The following is a 23,918-nucleotide window of genomic DNA, read 5'->3' as shown; positions in this document are numbered from 1 at the left end:
AATATTGAAGCAGGTCCTCTTTTCTGTGAGTCTCAACAATTCCTGTTGAGTCATAAATTTGCATAAATAATGTTCCTTTTGCCTTTGCAGAACAATAAATATAATATAATAGAAGTTTTCCATCTTGTAACTGCTCTGAACCCTGCTGTTCCTGAGAGTTTCGTAGCAAAAAAATGAAAGCAAGATGGAATTGTTGATTTTCTTAATTTGTTTTTCATTTTTTTAATTACATTGATAGTTAAACCAATTAAGAAGCTTTGGATAAGAACCTGAAAGCCCAGGGTTCCCTCTGAATTAAACATTGACCAACTTTTTGAATATCAACAGGGGGGAGGGTTCGGTTTTAGTTCAGCAGAAGCATTTGGACAAAAGTTCTGTATCAGCTGGTATGTTCTTTATCGAGAGGCCTGTTCATCCTTATCCCTGTGGGCATTTCTGGAGTTTATTTTTGCCTGTTTTTTTTTTTTTTGATGGAAAAATAAGTCTTGGAAAAACCCGTACAGTGAGATCCCTTCCTCAGATTCAAGAGAGAGTTTTGACATGCCAAGCTGTCAGAACAGCTTTTAACTGGATGTCCCCTGGTTGTTCCACTATGCTGGGGTTTTTTCCAGTCCTTCTGGGGACTACACATGTTCTGTTACAGTTTAATTTTCCATACAGCCCAGCTTTACAGCTCTCTGGTGTTCCTTAATGTCAGAATCTATGTTTTGCCAGTTTGACCAATGCAGAACTAATTATAATTTGAGCAGGGAACATCATTCTTTTGTTAAAACATGACATTTCTGATTGTGACCCAAAAGAACCAAACACATTCTTGGTTAGGCACAGGCTTAAGTGCCATGGTGAAACAAGTCCTGTGTTGGGAATATGGTCTTAGGTTTGTGAAAGATACCTGTGGTAAGACTGACTTCTCTAGTTTCACAGCTGTGGAAACCCTTCTTTCCACAGGATCCTGCTCATTGGTACATCCTGAATACACACAATTATTGCCTTTGGCTTATAATCTTCTCCACCATGCCTACAGGGAAGAGGGTTTTTTGGCAACAAATGTCTATCTTTAAACTCACCTTGAACTGGATATCGTGCTTTCTTCAGCTTCCTTTCTCTCTTCATTCATGCAGCTTGTTCTACTTCCTGTGGTAGATGTAATTTAATGTATGAATTGGGTAAGAAATTACTGAGTCTACATCCAGATAATAGAGAACAATAGTAGTCTGACTGAAAGCCAGGAGACTGTAAAACTAGTCCTGATGCCACTGGCTTATTAAACAGCACTATAAGATATCATGGATTATCTGAGTATGCAAAAATGGTGTTGTTTTTCTTGCTCTGCCTTTCACCCTAAACCTTTCAAATGACTCTGGCTCTTGGGGTGCTAGATCAAGACATGCCGTTCTGGTCTTTCATTTTTTTGAGGTATACTGCTTTTACTTCTGTACTTTTTTTTATCAGTGTTCTAATTTGGTGCTTGTTACTGTGCAGGTCTCTCATCAAGGGCCTACTTATACATAGAGGGGTGACCGTACAAGTCCTCCACTAGGGTGTGTAGACTATGTCATGGCCCCTTACATAGCAAAACACTAAACAAATGGCTTCAACTTTAAAACCTGGCATTTTTTATTAAGTACAGTATGTTAAACTGAGCAAGCAAGCATAGCACACCAATTTACAGCTGTAACTATACCTATTATGCATACATACTTAAGCTTGTAGATTGTAGCTATGCACCAGACAAAAAAAGCAGCAAGGAGTTTCAGGTCTCCATCTGTAACATATAGGCACACCACAGAGTGACTCAGGATGAGATTTTCTAAGAAGGCATTGAATTTAGTGAGATTTGGGAAGCTATTTAGGCTCCTTTGGCAGTCCGAACCACTTGTTCAAGAACTCCAAGGGAAGTTGAGGGCAGGGCTGGGAGGTGAGCCCAACTCTTCCAATTCCTGGTTGATCCCCTTCCCCACCAAGCGACAAGGCCATCCCATCCTCCCTTGGTGGGAAAATACTTTCCCCATTTCAGTAGCACCATAGCCCAATGGTAAGCCTAGTGCTGTGAAGCTGAAATGAAGCTGATCCAAAGTCCAGTGAAGTCAGCAGTTCTTCTATTGATCACTGTGGATTTTGGATCAGATCTAAATTTCAGCCATCTGCGCTATGCCTCTTTAGGATGGCCTGGCTTGGCACTTGTCTTCACATACATTAAATTCACAAACACTCCATGCTCCTCATTGTGACTCCAAGAATGTTTGCATGTGCTTTTTGCTATCCTTAATATATAGCCATCATGCTTCTTGTGACCTAGATTACTTCCTGACTTCAGAAGGGTGATGTGTTTATATCATGTAGTGGTGGGTTTCATATTAACTAGTTGTCCTTAGCTTGGAATTACTAGGTCTAGTTATAGCTTCTATGATGTGAATATTTGTCAAATGGGAAATGAATGGTAAAGTGTAGTTTAAATTCAAAGGCTGGAGGGTGGAGTCGGCAGAGACTGTATATTAAAAAATAACACCATGATCCTTTCCCACTGAAGTGAATGGGAATTACTCATGGGATCAGTGAGTAAAGTACAAAGCAAAAGGCCCTTGGGTCTTTTCTAGTTGTCAAAGTTTCCAATGTTCTTATGTAAATATTTATTCTTTTAGGGAATCCTGGAAGTGAAGAGCTGTATGTTTTTAATCTAACCTCCTTAACCAAGTCTGAAAATATCTTGTCAGCTTCATTTCATTATTACATTGGGGACCTACTGAACTTGAGTTGGAGTTGTCCTCAATCCAGAGGCTGCTCTCGTCATGGAAGCAGGAAACCGAAAATTCAGATAGATCTCTTAGTGTTGAGTTTCCCTTCTCATGGGAACCGAACTCGGACTCTGGGACACTTTCTAATTAACGTCTCTGCTGCTTATCGGGATAATGTTTCCTGGCAGTGGAAGGACTTCACTCATGCCTTATGTGAGGCAAAACAGAATGATGAATTTCTCATTGGTGTCAAGATGGCCTCAACCAGCCATTACCCCTGGAGAAGGATGTCATCCAGCTATGAACCCTACATCCTGGTCTATGCCAATGATTCTGCCATTTCAGAACCAGAGACCGTTGTTTCTAACTTTCAAGGACACCAACATTCTCTGTCTGTGGGCTTTCCTAGACGGGAGAGCCACTCCAAGGGCAGTCTTACTGAACAGCGACGGAAGCGCTCCACCAATATCTTGTTGCCCTTGCAAAACAATGAACTCCCAGGCTCTGAATACCAGTACAATGAGGGTGAGAGATGGGAAGAGAGAAAATCCTACAAAACCCTGCAGCCACGCCTGGCTGAGAGGGCCAAGAGTAAGAAAAAGCAGAGAAAGAACCAGCATCAGAAGAGCCAGACACTCCAGTTCGACGAGCAAACCTTAAAGAAAGCCAGGAGGAAGCAGTGGAATGAGCCACGGCACTGTGCACGGCGCTATCTCAAAGTGGATTTTGCAGACATTGGCTGGAGTGAATGGATTATTTCTCCTAAATCCTTTGATGCATATTATTGTTCAGGTGAATGCCAGTTTCCGATTCCAAAGGTATAGTATGTATTTTTTTCTTTTACATTATTGCTCCTCTGTCTCCATGGAACAGGAAAATGTATCTAAGTTTTATGCACTACAAACTTTTTTTTTTGCATCAATAAAATCCAGCTGGACTCCTATTAAGTTCTAGAATACAGTAAATAAGTAAAATCTTTTTTGCCTGATTTTTAAGGGTAGTTGTTAAAACAACTACTATGAAGTAAGAATCAGTTTACGCAAAGATATAAAAGCAAAGTTATATGGAAGAATTATTTTTTGTCCAGAGTCCAAACATGCTGTAAATTGCTAATAGGATAGTAATAATGTGTGAACGCATGACCATCCTATTTAACAAAGCATAGTAAATGACAGAGCCTGGAAATGCTTATGATCAAGTACTACACAGAGTAGTCTCCATAGAAATCCAGGAATGGGACTATTCAAAATAGTTAGTGCCAAACTTAGCAGTAAACGCTTGCAGGATATGATCCTAAACCTGCTCTGAAAAAGTGAGTTGTTGGCATCTCCTAAGTGGACTGAACTCTAAATATAAGCAAATTAAATCAGAAATGTAATAACTGTTTGCCAAAGAGCAGGTCTGCTCTGCAGTAACATTCCTAGCTATGACTAAGCATGATGGGGCTGATCCTGGAAACTGTCCTCCAGAGAGGAAGGATCATTTGATCTGCCCCTATGATTGATACAAATGAGCTTGCCTGCTTAAAATCAGTTGTCTGACTTGATGTGTCATGTAACTCTACAGGAGTCATACCAACACCTGTTACCCTAATACAGCTGAAGAGTGGGACCCACTAAGAAACAAAGACCTAAAATGAGGGACGCACAAGAACTATTCCTACAGGATATTTAGTGGACGTAGGGACTATTATTTTTACTGTGGCCTCATATTACCCCTGCTTTAGCTCTAATGAAACTAGCTATGAGCAGTACAAGTGAGCTGACTTTAAATTTGTATGGAGTTTTGGTAACTTTGAGACAACAGAGAATGGCACTCTATAAAACAGAGACAGATTATTACAATACAGTTAATTTGGCTTGCTATTAGTCTCATCAGGAAGTGTGATCAGGACAGTTGCTTGAATCAGGTTTGCAGGATCTGACCGTAAATCTGAAAAAGACAGTCTTTGGTTTTTCTGCTTTTGTTAGGCACACAGAAGGAAAACAATGAGATTATTTTACTACCATTGAAACACATTCTGCTGTGCCTTTTAAGCTTCTCTCTCAAAGTGGGTGCAGCTTTGCTCCTTGTTTTATGATTGATTACCATCCACACTTTGTCATAGTCCAACATATGGGTTTGAAACAAACCTTTCACTTTAACAGAAATTTGACCTGGACTTTTTCCATCCTAACTCTAAGGGCGTTAACCAGAGTGATGCATGGGGCACTACTATAATTTAAAACTGTGTCAGCACTTCCTATTTCAAGCTTGTTTATAAACTTTGTAATCTCAAATGTAAAAATCTGCTTTGCTTTGGGGATAGATCTTGGCTCAGGAGCAAATAATTCTTAGACACATACGTGCACACACACAAAGCACTACCTGAAATAAATCCATTTGGTTAGTTTATAGGACTATAAAAACAAAAACAATATTTTAAAAAAAGAATGATACAAGCTGCTCGTTTTTGTCTAAAAGTGTTCTACACTTTAAATGAATCTATGCATAGTGTGAGCCATGTAAACGGACTAACAATTGAAGGCAACAAAGCCAACGCTGAAAAGGTCAACAGCTAGTTATATTGTAATTGATAAGCATTGAAGTCAATAGAAATTGTCCTACTGCCTTCTACATGCTTTATATAAAAGAATACATTCTCCTCAATAAACACCACTGCACTTTGCCGCGCTTGATGTGTCAGCCCCACTTATTTAGTTAACTATACCAGTTCCTTATATGCTCTTTAATATGAACTCATTCTGTGAGGTTCTGAATATCTCCTTGCAGGTGCTTTCAGTGGGAGTTAGGAACCAAAAAAGTGAGCATCTGGGCTTTAGTGCTGTTACTTCTCAGTGAAGTCAATGGGAGCTGAGGCTTCTGAGCAGCTCACAGGATCTGGCCTTTGGTAGAGTGATACCATTCCCATCCTCTTTTAGCAGTATTCCCTTCCCCTGTCAAATTCATTTCTGTATAAAATATTTTCTTTCTGCCAGTCTGTCATTCATAGCATCTGATGAAGCAGGTTGTTGCTTATGAAGGCTTATGACTCTCTCAACCAGTCAGAGGTGGTACTACCTTGCTGTACCTTCTGCCTTATTTCTCATCCCCTAAGTAAGGTATCTTTCTAAAATTGGTCTTTATACAAAAATACATATTTAACAGATGGGACTGTGATGGCTTTAAAGAGGGAGCCATTTCTTTGTGGCAGGTAAATTGCATCTATCCAAAGCAAGCCTATCCAAAGCCTATTGAATGGGAAGACTATCATTGATTTCATTGGACTCTGGATTGAACAAATGGGCCTAAAGACATCCAACTTCTGGAATGAATGAACTTTCAATATGCCTGAGTATATATTTTAAAGTATATACTGAATGCATAAGTATATTCAGAGGTGGAGGTCAGAAGCACCTAGTACTGGCCTCCTGTATTCATTCAAGTCAACAGTCAGGTTACTAGCAAGTATTTCTGTCAGTTCCACTCAGAGCCCATTAATATAACAAAGTGAGCTAGTTTCTCTTCAGAGGTCATAAACAATTTTTAAGATATGGAGGGTTCAATAGCAAAAGCATAAAGTGCCTTCTTTGAGGGACACCCACTGACAAACCCCAGAAAAAATAGCCAATGTACAGGCAAACCCACTTAATGCTGTTTCACTTAGCGCTATTTCGCTATAACACTCATTTTAAATTGATACCTGATTTCACTTAGCTCTCAGCAAGTTTCGTTATAACACTCGTGGTCACCATCTTGGGTCATTAAAAACAATTGCAATTGCCATCTTGGGTCATCAAATACTTTCAGTTTCATTTAACGTGCCTTTCATTTAACTCTTGGTTTTCAGGAACCAATTAAGAGCGCTAAGAAGGGGTTGCCTGTATATTTTCTTTGTATGGCACCTTCTTGATACAGCATCCAGAGGGTCTCTTAAACATTTCATAGCCCATGGGCCTGATTCCAATGGCCTTGTACCTCAGGCAGTGAAAAGTAACTGCCACATGGGTATGAACCCCTCTAATCCTGATCTGATAGTACTTTACTGTGAGTACTTGGTTCCTCAGTGGTTTTGAGGGAAAGGGAAGATTAACTTGTTCTAATGCTTTGCTGTCTGAGAGTTTAAGTTATAGAGAGATGCAGTGCTTACTGCCCTCCAAAATGGAGTTTTGGGTATGAACAAGTATATCGTTGGAGTCATTTCAAAAGGTGGGGCTGCTGATTGGGAAGGTGCAGCAGCTGATATGTTCTAAGTTACCTGGGCAGAAGTGCAGAAGGGGGCAGGGGCTGGGGGAGGAGGGATACATATGAAACAAAATTTCTCCAGCTTTAGCCTTGGATGAAGTGGTTTTTGAGCTGTAGCTGTTCTGCTGTTGTCCCCAGCTCATGTAAATTAAATTGCTAAAACATAACAGCTTCTGCCTGGTTCAGAATGAGAGTTCTCTTTTCCATTTTTGAAACAGTTCCAAATGTACATTTGTCCATACCCTTTTGTGACCAGCCCATTATGTGACTGAAGCATTAGTTTCACCTTTTAAATTTCCTATCTTCAGACAATTTGCCTAAAAAATCATAGTATACTATCAGGCTTCTTTAAACATTTAGGGTCAAACTCATCCCCAGTGAAAATAGGTGCTAATCTGCTGAACATCAGAAGTACTTGATTGATTTAAATCAGATATTTATCCTTAAAACTAACTAAATGCACTGCATTGTAATTTTATTATTTACACTGCAGTTATTCCTGGAAGCCCTGAGATTAGTTCTTTAGAAAAGCTTACAATCCAACTAGACAAGACAGACAAGGAAACAACAGATATCCCCATTTTTCAGTTGGACAAATAAAGCAGACAGAGGTTAAATGACTTTATCTGTGCCAGGCAGGAAGCCTGTGACAGGTCATGACCAAAATCCAGGACTTGTTCAGCTAGTCCAGTACTATGAGACCATCCTTCCTCTCTAAATATTTTATAAAAGGCTTGGTCATAAATTTCTTCTTCATGCAAAACTCCCAAAATCTGGATATCTGAGGCATGTGGGCCTGGACCCTTAGGCAAGGGACAGACATTCAGAAAGCCTGAAATGATTCAATCTTTGCAAATTAGTCTAACCTGCCTAGGTTAAACTGGTTTGCAACTGTACAGACATTGCCTCCAGAATGAAGAAATGCAGGCACATGCCTGCAGTGGCTCAGACTAGGCGCCAGGGGGTGCTACAGCCATCCTCCCTTCCTTTCTACAGTGTTGAGCAGAGGTGGGGCATGGCCAGGTCTGGGCAGGACCTCTGATTAGGGAGGGGTTTAAATCCTGCCTCCCCACCTCCAGGCCTGCACAGTACCAGACTTTTCCCTGCTCACTGCTCAAGGGGCAAGAGTGTTGCCAGATCCCAGTCCCTGGCTCGCAGTCTGAGGCAAAAGGGGGGGAGGGATGTAGTCCATGCATCTGTTGATGATACTGAACTTTTCAATCTCCTTCTCCCTGCTTCTTCATTCTTCATACTCCCTGCAAACCTGACAAGCAAGGGAGCCAGCAGGGGGCTGATAACAGCGTTTCTCAGCCAATCAACAAAACAAAAGCCTCTCTCATTAGTTCAAGCTCTTCTTGAACAGCTTTTTCCAAGGAAGGAATGGACGGACATTACCTGCTGATCTGTTGATTAGCTCCAAAAAGCCCTAAGCAGACACTGTTCTGTCAGCTTGTCCCAGTGAAATTGGACACACACACACACACACACACACACACACAAACACCTCTCAGCATTAGCTAGGATACCACATGCCTAGGGTCCATGGGGCTGGGGTCTGCACTGTGGGAGATGGGAGGGAGGGAGGGAGGGGGGGATTCCTACTTGAGCAGCAAGCAGTGGGGGGTGGGAGCGAGGGGGAAGCCAAGCAGACCCTGCTGTGCCTGCAGTCTCCGTCGGAGCTCTGGCCAGGGAGCAGAAGGTCGGGGCCAGCCCTGTTCTCTGGAGCAAAGAGCACAGCCCAGTCCAGCCCAGGGCTGCAAATTATCTGGGATGCTGGGGGATTCTGGATTAACTTAAACCAGGAGGGGGTCTGGGACAGACATTGCATAAACCGGTTTGATCCAAATCAGTCAAGCCTGATACAGGAAACCCTCATTATTTGAAGGTTTGGCATTCATGGTTTAAAATATTTGTGAATGCCAAACTCACTTCTTAAATACACTTAAAGGAGCTCCTTGGGAGCTCCATGCTTGCAGCCACCGTGCCCCCACTGCTGCCGCCGTGCTCCCAGTCACAAGAGCAGCTGTGCCCCCCCCCCCAGCCCCCAGGTGCTAGGGGCACTGAGTTCATGAACACAGACAGAGTTCATGAATGCAGTGCCTTATTCGCAGATTTCACCATTCATGGGGGATATGAAAACATATCCCCCAGGAATGGCAAGGGTCACCTGTACTACATTCCACTGGGTTCATCTTAAACCAGTTTCAGCCATTTTGAAACTGATTTATGTGCACCGAACTTATGTTCTGTTACAGGTTTAAACTAGTTCCTGATCATTTAAACCATTTTATGTATAATGTCTGTCCCTAGCCTTAATGTTATTTAAACTTTGAGATCTGGGAATAATTTTGTATTTACTTTGCCATGCACACACAGCTTATTGATGAAAGCAGATGACTGAATCCACTTCATGCTTTTGGTTCCATGAGGGACAACTGCAAAATTCCCATTGATTTTGGGGGGTCCAAACTGTGCTTGTTGTGCACATCTGTAGTGTTAAAAATTTAATCTTTTTGTATTATATAAAACAAAATCCACTTGTTCTCCAGAGGGAATGAAAATTCAATAAATGAAAAGAAGAAACAAGCAACTTCAGGGCCATTTAGTACTCTTGATCTGTGCAGACAACTCCCGTTGACATTAATGAGAGCTGCAAATAGCATCTGCAAATTGATACTGTAGCTGTCAGGTAATACCAAAAATTCGTCTTTGCCTATGGATATATACTGCTCCCTTGGCGAGGGAGAAATGAGCTCCACACAGCATGGGCCACTAAAGTTGACAACCTGTTGGGTAATTAACTACAGATGTGTCTATTTTCCCCAACCTCCAAATTTTTGGCTTTACCATCTCCCTGATTTCAATTACATGGTTTGCATGCTGTCAAACCCACATGTGCTGGACTTACGGAATACCATAGAGCGACTTACAGAATACCATAGAGTGTACTCTCCCAGGTCAGGAATTGAAAGTTCGTAGCTTACATCATTCTCCCCACGCCTAATGCATCTCTAATGAAATTCAACTAGGCAGCAAGTCTCTCAAGGATGCATGCAGCTTAGCAGGTGCAGCCCTCATCACAGCTGGACTCCTTCACAGCCTTGGCCATTTGGACTTTGCTGGGTTTCAACCTTGCACCACTCCCACTCCCCCATCCAATAGAAAATCTCATGTGTGAAATCTCTGCCTGCTTTTCATTAGCTGGAACTGGACAGAACAGGCTGGCTTGTGGCAAAGATGACCTCACACCTCTTATGCAGGGCATATGCCATTTTAACTCTTCAGGGCAAGATTTTTAAAGCTCAATCAAGTTATACACTGACTTTAAACAGACAGATTTACTCCAAGGCCTGAGTGCCTTTTCAAAGAGAGCCTCCACACTTGGAGGGCTGAAAGAGTATAAAAAAAGTATACATATTTAAAAAGCATATAAATTAACTCAATACCTCATAAGGGTCACATTTATTGAGACATTTAGCTAGACAATGATCCACTGAACCAACCCCACACAGGTGACAGTGGGAGCATAGTGTAAAATGGATATTGGATAAGTGCATAATTCAGTTAACTGCATTAATGTAATGCCCCTTCCAGTTCATAACCTGTTGCTTACAGTAAAACAAACATTACCAGCATACCTGTTAAGTGCAAAAACTGCTTCAGTGCATAGGAACTCTCAGCCTCACTGTATACTTTGTAATACAGTTGTACTCCATGTAAGGGCATGATTTGAAAATGACTAGGACCTCTCTGTTTCAAGGCTTCTAAAGCAGCCTTGAACTGACTAGATCCTGTCAATTCCAGCAGCCTATCAGAGGCTAAATGCACTTTGCGAAACCAAGTAAGAAGCCTTAATTAGTTGCAAAGAGTGTAATTCAGAATGTTTCTGTAGGTAATGAATATTGTCTTATACTGGTAAGTGCAAAGCCTTTTTTCAGTCCTGAGACTATGGCTCTAAGCACCATTAGAATCAGTACTCAGAAAAAGCTGTACTCAATTAAAGTTTTGAGTGTTCTGCCCAAAGAGGGAAATCTAGGACTGCCATTTTAAACCCCGCCCAAACAAAGTCAATTCTATTGAACAGCCACAGCAAAACCTCAGCCATTCAGGACTGGCATGCTGCCTCAAGCCAGTGAATTGCTGCTCTTCTTTTTTGTACAATATAATTATGTCTGGTAATTTCAAACTTGACCAAAGGAAGCCACAACGCAGGTGGGAGGGAAGAAAATGCACACTCTTTAGGAAACTGAAACAGTGTCACAGGGCATCTGAAGATAAATTTAGGGCTCCAAAAGGGATGAACTAAATATAAATATGGAATATTGAAACTTAAAAATTCCAACCCAGTAAACATCATGGATATTTGCCCTTCAAAATTTGGTCCAAGCATCAGAGATCTTAGGAGATGTAGGATAATGTGTTTCTCTTGACTTTTGTGCAGAAGGCTCATTCATAGTTGCACACATGGAGGAAAAATAGAGCACTACCTTATCGTTTACCTCATTCTGTGAAAGTTCTGGAACTTTAAAAAGCTCAGTAAAATGTGTTGAGGAATAACAAGTTTTCATAAAAACAAAGTTATATGGTAGATCATAAGCTGAATATAAGCCAAAAGTATCCTGGGTTATATTAACAGTAGTATTCTTGCAAAGCAAGGGAAGTGAGTCTTCCACTCATTTCAGCACTAGTGAGGCCTTCCCTGGAGTATTGTGTCCAGTTTTGGGCCTCACACTTCAAGGAGCATATGAACATGCATTTTACTTGCATTTTACAAAGTTATAGTTATCCTTTCTATAGGACCTGCGAGCCTGGATTGCAATGCTTTTGAAAAGTTTCTTTTCAGATGTATTGAGAAGCTGCCAGCCACAAAAAGAGAGCTCGTTAGGATTCATGGGTTCCTTTTTTACATACTCCATCAGTCTGTTGCAGTTATATTCTCTTTAAAAATCATTATAATTTTAAGTTTATTGAACTTCACTGCAAAAAACTAAAAGCAGAGGTCAAGTTTTTGTGGTCAAAAACTAGATCCTGGTCTTAGGTGGTGGTTGGTGCTTTTTGCAAAGCTCTGAAGCTCTCATGCATTTGATACCTCAGTACCTTTGAGGGTCTGTGCCTGAGCACTCTCACTCACCATTACCTTACAGTTAAGGGTGGAATGCTCCATGTGTTGCTTACCCTCTGCAAGGACAGGAATACTTTGAATATTTTTCCTTCTACAGATGACATCTGTAGCACCACATACAAACTTGCCTCTTTCAAATAGAAATGCTGTTGTAGTGCCACATTTTGTAGCACCATATGTAACTTGTAGATAGTTATAAGTAATGCTACAGAGGGTCTCTGGAATCGTCAGCGTCCCACAGTCCTCCACTCTCCCTTCCCCAGCCTCCACAAGGTAGGGCAGGAATACAGCTAGCTCCTTGACTACCTGCCTAGTTATGACAAGTTGTTCAAGAGCCCTTTTGCTGCCACTACTGTGGAGACACCAGTAATCAACACTTGGTAGAAGTACAAATGAATGCACAAACGAGTGCACATAAATCCATTTAATTTGGACTGCTTTGGCATATGGTAGGTGTGCAAAACAAGTTAATGAGCGCGCCAACTGACTGAAAAGTAATGGTATAATAAAAGAAGCCATTACTGTGAGCTATCCAGACACTCATAATACTTCATGCTTTTCTTACCACCCATGCACCTTGCCATTTCTCAACAAGTTACCCTTGTTTTGCACTCACAGTGAACACTGTGTTCATGCAAGAGTTACTTCCTTATTCTTACACCTAGTTAAACTAGTCTCATGACTAAGTTAAAGTTTGCATGTATCAGACATCTCTATTTAAATTTATATCAGTATGGCATATCTTAGCCTATCTACATGTTATACAACACTCTCCAGAAGTGAGGCATGTCTCTTGAAAGGGCATGCCAGGCAAGAAGTTAAGGGGCAACCTGATTCCTCTCAAAAAACCAAAAAAAACCCCTGATTGCAGTTCTAGAGCAACAGTGACACCCAGTGGCAGTCAAATTAACCCAGGCTTTGGATTCCCTGTAGCTATCCCAGGGGATATATTCTGATGACTTAAAATGGACTAAATTTATTTAGACACTTGGAATTATGTCAGTCACCCAGTCATTTTGTCTCTTTAAGGTCTTTCTTCAGGGAATTTGTTACATTGTGTCACAAGTAGCTCAGCATAATAAAACTATGTGGCTTTCCATAACATGCATTTGTTTTTTTTTCTCACCCACTTTTTTGGCCTTTTTCTGCAGGCTTTGAAGCCATCAAACCATGCCACCATTCAGAGCATTGTGAGAGCAGTTGGGGTTGTTCCTGGTATTCCTGAGCCATGCTGTGTTCCTGACAAAATGTCTTCCCTCAGCATCTTATTCTTTGATGAAAATAAGAATGTGGTGCTTAAGGTTTACCCCAACATGACAGTGGAGTCTTGTGCATGCAGATAACAGCCCAGAAGAAATCTTTGAATTGTTTAACATCATCTTTTGCAATGTTTTTTATTCCTATATTTTTTGTTTGCACTGCCAATGCATTTCATTCCAGAAAAAAAAAGAAAAAGGATATGAGCGAAACTGAGTAAGAAAGAAGACTAATGTGAAGAGCAAGCTGAATAGAGATGTCTAGGTGGGGGAGGGAGGAGGGGGGAGGCGTAAAATTAATTCACCTTTGAAACTGACTGAGAAGCAAGATTTGGCAACTGGGACTAAGTATTTCTGTTGAAATACAAATGAAAAGTGAAATTTTATCAAAGACTCTTCAAGATGTTTTTAGAACTGTCAGGAGGACATGCTGATTTATTTTTGTATGAGGTTTTGAAAATGGCAGCAGCTGTTTTATTGTTGGCCCCATTTTTCTAGTGATGAACGGGAAGGGAGTTTAAAAAATATGTTATACAGTTTGAAACCAGGCTTTCTGCCTTCAATTTCTGAACAGCTCAGCAAGTGCTAAATAACCTAAGCAAACCTGACATCCTATGAGCCTTAGAAAATCCAACATAGACATTTATTTCTTTGATGCGACATATCATTGATTGTACATGTATATCCATTTTTGTTTAGTGTGTTCTTTGTATTTCAGCTAATATGATGCCCCTGCCCACAATTTAGATAAGGGCAAATCACAGCAGTGTTGCATGTGAATTTGTAATGTCATACCAAAGCTTTTCTTTCATGCCACAGAACAGTAAGAAACTGGTCATCATATAGCCTGGTGACATGCAAGTATCATAGCTCAGCATCACAGCTAATCAAATAATTCCTAACGAGCATGGTAGAACATGGATAGTTTGTGGAGTTATGTTCTATAACATTTCCAAAGATGAGGGTTTGCAACCCCGGGTGAGGTGCTCAGGGCCAGGGGGATCATATATAGCTGCAGCAAACAGCTGCATAGGACCAGTCCACTGTTCCAACTTATTACTGCAGCTTTGATATTAAAAGCACCATTTCTCCAAGCAGCTGTAGAGGACTGATGTTGAACTCCAGCTAAATGGAGATGCCCTTTCAAGTAAAAGCCACAGCAAACAGTTCTGTGGCTCACCTGTTACTTGGCAAACCACTACAGATTGAGCAGGTTGTGAACTGCCCAGATGATAATCTGGGCTCTAGTAAATTTGCTACTTATATAGTCCATGAGGAAATGACTGATGTCTTAAATTTGTTATGTGAAATTATTTGCATAACTTGATCCACAGATTGATTGGGAGGACTTCACTGTGATGTTTTGACCAACATTTGGTCTGCATTTGCTAGTCTTGATTGCATAGGTCACATAGCATTGTTTAAGTTCCTATATTGGACAAAAGTTGCTTTTAGGCCACATCGAGATGGCAGAAGTACCGCAACCAGCAGCACTGCCATCAAACGCATCACAGAGTTCTGTGCACCATACTGCTCAGGCCAGAAGCTGCACAAGTGAGCAGAGTTGTAGTGAGAGAAGATTAATTCACACTGCTGCTTCCAGGTTGGGCAGCAACATGCATGATGTGTTTAAAGATGCTACTGCTGGGCTTCGTAATTTAGCAGTCTTGGCAGAGCCTCAGAACTATGTGTCTGGTAAAGATACTCAAACTGTCAGTTTAAAATATATACCTTGAGAGCGTTCTCTCACAAATGCCTACAATATGCTGTTTCAGTGAACTGTCCTGTCACCAGGTAAAATTGGCAAAATGAATCCAGCATGGTATAAAACAATTGCAGAGAGCTTGGCCCTTTATTCAGGGCAGCATTCACACACTATTTGCCCAGATCCGCTCAGGCAGAGGTATTATGCTAGTGGACATAACCTAAATATAATAGCACTTTTTAAAGAGACTCCTGTCTCTCAAGAACAATTAGCTTGTGTGAAAAATTATTTTGAACAAATTTAAGCAACTTTTTTGTGAAACTCATCTCCACATTGACTTTAGAAACCAGATGCTGGTCAGAAAATATTCAGGTTCTCTACACTGAGAACAAATGAATACTTTTGCTGCTCTCAGAACAACTAAGAGCTATACTACAGTATCAATAGATTCCCACTGCACTGAATGCAGCAACAATCCATTTTACCACGTAGACACCTACCTGCAGCTTCACTGCTATTTCAAGATAGCATGAATGGTTTATTCTTAATGTGCCATTTGGTCACTAATACTGTCGTGTTTGCAAACTTGATAAATGTGTGTGTACATATGTGCAAGAGATGGGGGATGTGGAAGAGAAGAAGGAACATATCCTGTAGTGTCCATAATGTAACCAGGCAAAGATCCAATAGAAGTCAGTGGGAGTGCTGCTGAGGTGAGAACTACAGAGTAAACCCAGAGGAATATAAAGGCTTCCTGATATAAACCCCTTCCTGATTTGTGCAAGTGGTGTGCTTCTGGGGACAGATTCCCAAATGGTGTAAATCAGTATAGCTCTGTTGGCTTCAGCTAAGCTGTAATAATTCTCACTAGTTAAGGATCTGATTTCTTAAAATTCCAACTGTTCTTCAGAGAAATCTTGGCCTACGGAGTGAACTGTAAGAAAGACTCCCTTTCCAGAGGCCTCATGGAACCTGAAGTCTTTAGGACCACAACTGTCAATAAACAAGGAAGTGTGATGATATCTGTGCTCATAAGCCATGCCTAACTAGATTCTCTGTCATTTGACCTCCTTCTATATATAGAAGAAACATTTTAAATGAAATGTGGTGTTTCACATGTGTTTGAAAATTATAAAAAGGTGTATTTTGTGCTGCAAACAAGACAGTTGCAGACAGAAAGAGCCTTCCATTCCCCAGAAACAAAAAGGCTGCTGAACAGCTCTTGTCACTCAATAACAAAGAAAGCCTGTATCTACATGTTATTCTTTATGTGTGTGATTTTGTGAAGAGAGACTTGCTTTAAGGAGAGTTCAGAGGAACAAAGTACACAAGAGTCTGCACTCTGTGGGGATTACCTACAATTTCTTTGGTGTTAGTCCAATCCTTCATGCACTGAAGTCTTTGGGAGTCTGCCACTGACTGTGTGATTGGCAGTCGCTAATACATGGTAATTCTCTCAAGGAAAAAAAGGAGACTGTTTTAATTAAGCTTCTTCAGCTGCAAAGAAATCCATATTTTAGAAAATAAGTACATCAATAGCTGCTATTTAAATGAAAATAAACCTAACCAAATCTAATAATTAATTACAAGGAAGAAATAGCTTTTGTACAGTTTTATTGGGCAGCCCAGGAAGTGTGACAATAATTCCAGTGTCTGTCTTTAGGTTTAAGTGACAACTGATTAGCAGCCATCGCTTCTTTCCAAATCCTGTCCCTTACAGCATGTTTAATGATCACCACAGGCTAAGTTGTCTTAAGATACATGCACTTCAGTTCCACTGAAGATAATGTGGGAGCTGCTCACCTTACTAGAAGGCTGAAGTTAGCCCAAAGTTGTTTTTGTCTACCCTACAAAGAACACTGTAATACTGACAAACAGTTTATATCATGCGCTACTTTAAGGATGACTTGCCATCCCAAAGCATTCCAAAAGCCTGCAAATATTAACAGAGGTTCTACAATAAGGAATTGTTATGCAGTTATCTCAAATTATTTTTGTACATATATCGCATTGGGGGAGGGAAAAGCATTCATATACTTTTTACTAAAGAATGGTGATTATTTTTTGCTATTGACTTAATTCACCTCAAATGAAGAAAAGGACTGTTTTACCAAGACAGAAATTTCACTTCTGTTTGCACAAGAAATGATAATGGGAATTCTCAAGCAAAGCCTGCAATGTACTGTTGTAGGCAAGAACTGGCCCAGTTCTTACTATGGTGTGAAAAGTGAACGCAACACATTAGGCTGGTGTGATTTAGGCAACCAGGAGGTGTAACTGGAGACAAGACAGCTAGTTATCCTGTAATGATACAAAAGGAAGTCTGTGTATGGCCTGTTGGAAAAAAGGTCATTATGTTCTTGGGATAAATACAGCACAGGCTGAGAGTGAAAGGAGGATAAATTCATCTTGTCATGATCTAACTGGATAGGAGGAGGAGGAGGAGGAGGAAGAGAGAGCCTTAAATGACCCCACCATTAACACTGCGGGAGTCAGCACAATTTTGGCAGTATTAGTTATTCTTTACCATGCCCATTGCTGGTGTGTATGGAGACATTCCAGATCTTTCTTATGTAGTGGCTCCAAAGACATGCTGAGACAAGGAGAGGGCCAGTCCATGCAGAACAGTAATAGAAGATAAATATGCAAGACTGCACACCCAACCTGCTAGCATTTAGGAATGGAGTAGAAAAAGAAGGCCACAGCACATTTAGAAATAAACCATTGCATACAGGTGTTCCCCGAATCAAATATATATCCACAAGAGGACTTACAATCTCTCTCTCTCTCTCATGTGTGCGCGCACACACACACACTCACACACAGAGCCATGCGTACAGCAGCTAAGCATCACCTAGCAGACCCATGAGCAATGCTCCTCTCCTGACCTTTGCCTGTTCCCTATTTGTCTTCAGCACACAACACAGCAGTTTGTGTGGCCTTTGTCTTCTTAAAAGTAGGCTGCTTTACCTCTTAGTCCCATTAGCTAGTCGTACGCATGTAGCTGTGCCTTATTCAACTTACAAAACTCCAGGTTCTTGCTTCCAGTTTATAGACTCACAGACAAAAAGGAGATTTTGGGTGCCTAGCTCCCATTGACTCCAAGAGAATTAAGTGCCCAAATATTCTGGGTTTGGCAGGTATGAGGAACTTTGAAGGAGGTGTAACTGAGAGCAGTCTAGTCCTAACTCACCTGTGTCACATACTATCTTTTAACTTACACCATTTTTATTTAAGAACCTGGTCCTGCATTTTGATCACAGAAAATAAAAGCAACAATAAAAATATACTGACTACTGTATAAGTATTGGACATTATCGGATGGGCTATTAACATCCACAGCTAGTTTAATGGAACTGTCTAAATTCAACCTTTATTAAAAATGGTGGAGGTATAGCAGGTATGAATTTATTTTTACTATAAAAAATGTTTTCATCTTCTGTAGTAGGTTTGCTTATTTGACACTGATGAGCTCACAGAGAGACATCAAAATGCTAGTTTCAAGGTTTCATAGCAGAGCAGGTATGGCCTTGGCTGCTTAACAATCTGTTTCTTTCCATTTCCGTAACACAGAATATGAAAACCAGCTTTCAAAGGGTACATCAATTCTTCAACTGGTTTTCAAACAAGAAAAGCAGTAGTCTTGCTATTGGGTCTAGTTCAGATTCTGAAAAGTACAATACAAAATAAGGGAAATTATCTTTGAGGCTCTTAAACGTTCGCCCCCCTCCCATATTCTCAGTTGTTCCAGATCGTGCCATGGATATATATATATATTTCAAAAATCCATTTGTTTTCTACTTCAGTGACCTTAGAATCTCAGAATTTCATTTCTTTAACATTACCCTCACCATATTTGTAGCGAGAAAAAAATAAAGCAAAGCTCTATGCTCACGTACTGAAAAAACCCATAGTGACACAGTGCTCTAAGAAGCAGTGCAACTGACTATTCATAATGGGAGCTTCCTTAGATAAGTTAAAGCATTTAGCTAATTGTCCTATATAATTCAGATTGCTTTAGCTTTACTTTTTCTTCCCTGAAAATCAGAGGCACACAAGAAAATGGAGTCTCTGGACTCCACCAATAAGATGCAGGAATGACATCTCATAAAACACCTCCTGAAGTTAGTTAAAAGCTTTTACCTGTAATGATTAGAGGAATCCTTTTGTAACAAAGGATGTTTGCTGCTTCAAGAAGTTCACAATTTTTTAATGGTGGATAAACTATAGAAAATTAAAGCTTTGAGTTCAGCAAGAGAAAACTAAGAAAACAAGTCTTGATGAAGGTAAAATGCACTAAAATTAGCAGGGTTATTGATGTCTTAAGATGATCATGATTCAAGTCTATGACATTTTCTAAAGGTCTAATTCCATGGTTTGAGGCCCCTTCTGTTCTGCTGGTGATAATCAAGGATGAAGGAAATGCCACTCCTACAGTTCTTATCCACGTGAATCTTCCCATTAAAGTGAATAGGAATTTTGCTATTGGCCACCATAGGAGACCAATGGTACTCATCTCTGTCAGAGACTAGAACTGGCTGTGCTACCAGCTTCATTTATGAGGGCTGCAGGAAATTCTTTGACCAGGGTGTTTGGCCTTTCCCCAGATCATCTCTACCAAAAGACTCTGAGGAAACATCTAATGCTACTACTGACAGGAGCATCTTAGCTTCAACCAGTAGCTAATGTCCAAAATTTGTTGTCATGTATTCAGGCACATAACTAGAGTTGCTTGGTACAACTGATTTGGGCAAAATTCAGCTTATCGTGTAAGTGGGCACAGCTCCTCTGAGTTCAGCTAACCCCTATGACTTGTTTACAAACATTTTGTCATATAAAAAGGAAGTTTTTTGCAAACGTATTATGACCAATTTTAATTAGATGCTAATTTTCACTGTGATAAATCCACTGACTTCAAAGACATTACTCTGGTTTAACTGAGATCAGGATCAGGCCAGGCCCCTGAATTCAAAAAGCCACACTATCAACAAGGAAGAAAAATAATCACCTCCATTACGCTTTAATATGACAACTCATACTTTCTAGACATTCATAATGTGCAATGCCCATAATTTTACCATAACAAATACATTCTTCCTTATCAAAATCCTACTCCATGTAATCATATATAAGCAAAAAAGTTTATTTTGCATTTCTATTTTTAAATGAAATCCTCTGAATAAAGTGACATCTATCATTAGCCATTTGTTCATCACATGGGAAATTATTTCTGTTTGTAACTAAATATCAGAATGGATCTTAAAATGACTTTTCCAAATATTTATATTGCTCTGACAAAAACCCTATTTAGTCTGCTTTACTTCATTATGGTAATTTTATGCATTGATAAATGGCTCTGCCTCCCTGCTAAAAAGTGGCATCTAATGTCAGTGCAGAATTTTTGTGGCTAACTCAAAACATGGATAAAACTACACAAATGTGAATTTTGGGTCAGAATTTCAAAATCACATAGCATTGGCTTCACTTTGATCTCAAGTGGCCATTTGGAAGTAGACTGAGCTGTCAATGCCAAGAGTTCTTGGAAACCCCACCCTTCTAAGGTAAATGAGGAATCTCATAGGAAGTGTAATATATAGCATGAAGCATAAACAAGCTGTCCAAGAAATGTATATGCGTGTCTTTACGTATGAGAGTAGTTCCATTAAACCCAATGAGACTATTCCCCTGAGTAGAATTGTAAGGTAGCTCTGTTTTACCCTAACCAGATGTCATTGAGGGACCTAACTGATAAGTTGTTGAGCCCCTTCCAAGGGGTGCCAAGTGCCTCCAAGGTTCCCTTTGTCCATGCAGAGCTCAGTGCAGGATTGGGGGTGCAATGCCTTAAACTTCCCATCTCTTGGCAGAGGCTCAGAAGACTTTGTCCTTTTATCATGCTATCCTCTTCTTGTAAAAACAGCCTTTGTAAATGCTTTCAGTTTAGAAGTTAAAGCTTGAATAGTGTCAGTAAGAAATAAAAACTGCAAAGAAAAACCCATCTTATTTGTATATGGAAAGAAACTTTTACAGATGCTTTTAATTTATTTTCTGACTATTATTCTCTTGTATTCTAATATTTCCCTCTTTCAACATTGTTAAGGCAAAACAGTTTTCACTAGAGTTGCCAGATGAAATGATTGGTCAAGATCACAAGAACACATTGCAGTGACCCTGTGAAGGGCATGTTTCACTACTGATGTATGTATACACTTGCCTGATCCCTTCCATAATGTAAACCTTTCATTACAAATGATGAAAAAATAATAATAAAATCACTATATGTGACCTTTCATTTCTTCCTTTTGTACTTGAGCCTTCCAAGGAACATTTATGCTGTGCTTGCTTGTGATATGTGCAGCACTTGGGAACACAGTGATCCCCTGCTTACATTTGCAAAGACAAGCCAAGCTGAGGTTGCTTTTATAAAATGAAATAAAGAACTAGTGGGGAGTGGGTACTTCAATTTGAGTTAATATTGCCCGGTATGACAATAATACACTACACAACGGTTGTTGGGTCTGATCCAAGGCCAAAAGACGTCCAAGAGATTCTGTTCCTTCAGTGGGTTTTGGATTTGACCTAAAAATACAATGTGAGAGAGGGTGTGGACACATATTGCAGCTCACCAGAACAGTGAACTAGTCCTAAGTGGTTTTTGATGCGGTCAGAACACAAGTGTGTTTTATGACTTTTGTCCCAGAACAGTGTTGTCTATAACATATGGCTAAGAACTTGGGATGAAAATATTCATATTTGCATGGGAAAAATATGGAAGTTCTCATGGTTCCTCCCTGGCCCTTATACAAGTTCATAGTTAAGACTTTTCTCTTCCTTGAGCCTTGTAATTCCTTTACTCTGCAGAGCTCAGGGCTCCGGTGTCCCTGTTCTCCAGGTAGTGAATAAGGGCTTACTGGAATTTGCTTGTAACTCTGGGGACAACATACTTTACTCCAAAGGGAGATACATAACTTCTATAATCTCTGAAAGTTCACTCACCTGGTGAGGAATGCCTCCAATCTGGAAGAAAGCATTTTATGTCGTTTTCAAATACCTGGGAGGTGCATAGAGACTATGGTAATGGGTGACCACAGGGAACAGAGATGGATAAACAATGGGTTCCAGGCTTGTCCAATTAGTATCATTTCTTTTCAATAACCCCTTTTGCCCTAGATTGAGAGGAATTCACCTCAAGTGCTCCTGCTGGCCAGAGCTGGGGCAGCATGGAAATCCTGTATCTCCTTCGTGAAGAAAATCAAGTTCAAGCCCAGTACACAATGGGAATTATTAACCAACTAGAACAGCTACCTCTATGGCCCAAGAACAATTTCATTTGAAGGAAACCATTTTCCCAAACACTTACTCCCCTTCCATCCACATATAAGAGGATCATGGGATTGACCTGAAGCATGGGAACTGATGTGAGGAACCTGCAATACAGCAGTGAACAGGCAATCCAGGAAGATGTTGGAGAGTGCTGGGGACAACTTCCCGGTGCAAGTGTTGGAGAGAACAAATAGGCGTCGTGTGCTTCTTGACCTGTTGCTCACAAACAGGGAAGAATTGGTGGGGAATGTTGTAGTGGATGGCAACTTGGGCAGCAGTGACCACAGGATGACTGAGTTCAGGATCCTAAGGAAAGGAAGGCAGGAGAGCAGCAGAGTAAGAACCCTGAACTTCAGAAAAGCTGACTGACTTACTCAGGGAACTGATGAGCAGGAGCCCCAGGGAGGCCAGTCTGAAGGGGAAAGGAGTCCAGGAGAGTGGGTTGTGCTTTAAAGAAACTTTACTGAGGGTGCATGAATGGGCCATCCCAATACACAGGAAGACTAGCAAATATGGAAGAAAACCAGCTTGGCTTAGCAGGGAACTCTTCAGTGAGCTAAAACACAAAAATAAAAACTTACAAAAAGTGGAAACTTGGACAAACAACTAGGAAGGAGTATAAGAGCACTGCTTGGGCATGAAGGCATAAAGGGATGAAATCAGAAAGGCCAAAGCACAACTGGAGTTGCAGCTAGCAAGGGACATGAGGAGTAACAAATAGGGTTTCTGCAAGTATGTCAGTAATAAAAAGAAGATCAGAGAAAGTGTGGGTCCCTTACTGAATGGGAGGAGTCAACCTAGTGACAGATGATACAAAAAAAGACTGAAGTACTCAATGCCTTTTTTTACCTCAGTCTTCACAGGCAAGGTCAGCTCCCAGACTACTGAACCTGGAAGCACAGTTTGGGGAGGAGGTGAGAAGCCAACAGTGACAAAAGAACAGGCTAGGGACTATTTAGAAAAGCTGGACATGAACAAGTTCACGGGGCTGGATGCAATGCATCTGACGGTACAGAGGGAGTTGGTTAAAGTGATTGCAGAGCTTGTGACCATTATATTTGAAAACTTGTGGCACTTGAGAGAGGTCCCAGACAATTGGAAAAAGGAAAATATAATGTTCATCTTTAAGGAAGGGAAGAAGGCGATCTGGGGAACTTCACACCAGTCAGCCTGACTTCAGTCCCTGGAAAAATGATGGAGCAGATCCTCAAGGAATCCATTTCTAAGCACTTGGAGGAGAAAAAGGTGATTAAAAACAGTCAGCATGGATTCACCAAGGGCAAGTCATGCCCAACCAACTTGATTGCCTTCTATACTGAGATGACTGGCTCTGTGGATGCAGGGATGCGATATACTTTGGCTTTAGCCAGGCTTTTGATGCTGTCTCCCACAACATTCTTGCAGGCAAGTTAAGGAAGTATGGGCTGGATGAATGGACTGTAAGGCAGATAAAAAACTGGATGGATTATTGGGCTCAAAGGGTACTAATCAATGGCTCAATGTCTAGTTGACAAGTGGCATGACCCAGGAGTCAGTCCTGGGGCCAGATTTATTCA

The 23,918-nt window shown here is 40.6% G+C and overlaps 1 protein-coding gene across 1 annotated transcript; it reads left to right on the top strand.

Moving 5' to 3' along the window:
• The first annotated feature begins 839 nt into the window (after positions 1–839).
• Positions 840–21,324, top strand: BMP3 (bone morphogenetic protein 3). Its single transcript, XM_019516794.1, has 3 exons — positions 840–897; positions 2,643–3,553; positions 13,233–21,324. Exons 1-3 carry the CDS (start codon positions 840–842, stop codon positions 13,422–13,424), a joined length of 1,161 nt encoding a protein of 386 aa, XP_019372339.1. The 3' UTR covers positions 13,425–21,324.
• Positions 21,325–23,918: the final 2,594 nt, after the last annotated feature.

Source organism: Gavialis gangeticus, unplaced genomic scaffold (assembly GCF_001723915.1).
Source record: "Gavialis gangeticus isolate Ggan-Ray unplaced genomic scaffold, GavGan_comp1, whole genome shotgun sequence".
NCBI classification, from domain to species: Eukaryota; Metazoa; Chordata; order Crocodylia; family Gavialidae; genus Gavialis; species Gavialis gangeticus.
Note: the sequence above shows the minus strand (reverse complement) of the source record. Positions and strands in the feature narration are given on the sequence as shown.

Excerpts from the sequence above, each read along its gene's own strand:
- BMP3 (XM_019516794.1), top strand. The coding sequence starts at position 840 with ATGGTGAAACAAGTCCTGTGTTGGGAATATGGTCTTAGGTTTGTGAAA. Across the intron at positions 898-2,642 it reads GTTTGTGAAAGATACCTGTG|GGAATCCTGGAAGTGAAGAG; the intron begins GTAAGACTGACT and ends TTATTCTTTTAG. Across the intron at positions 3,554-13,232 it reads GCCAGTTTCCGATTCCAAAG|GCTTTGAAGCCATCAAACCA; the intron begins GTATAGTATGTA and ends CTTTTTCTGCAG.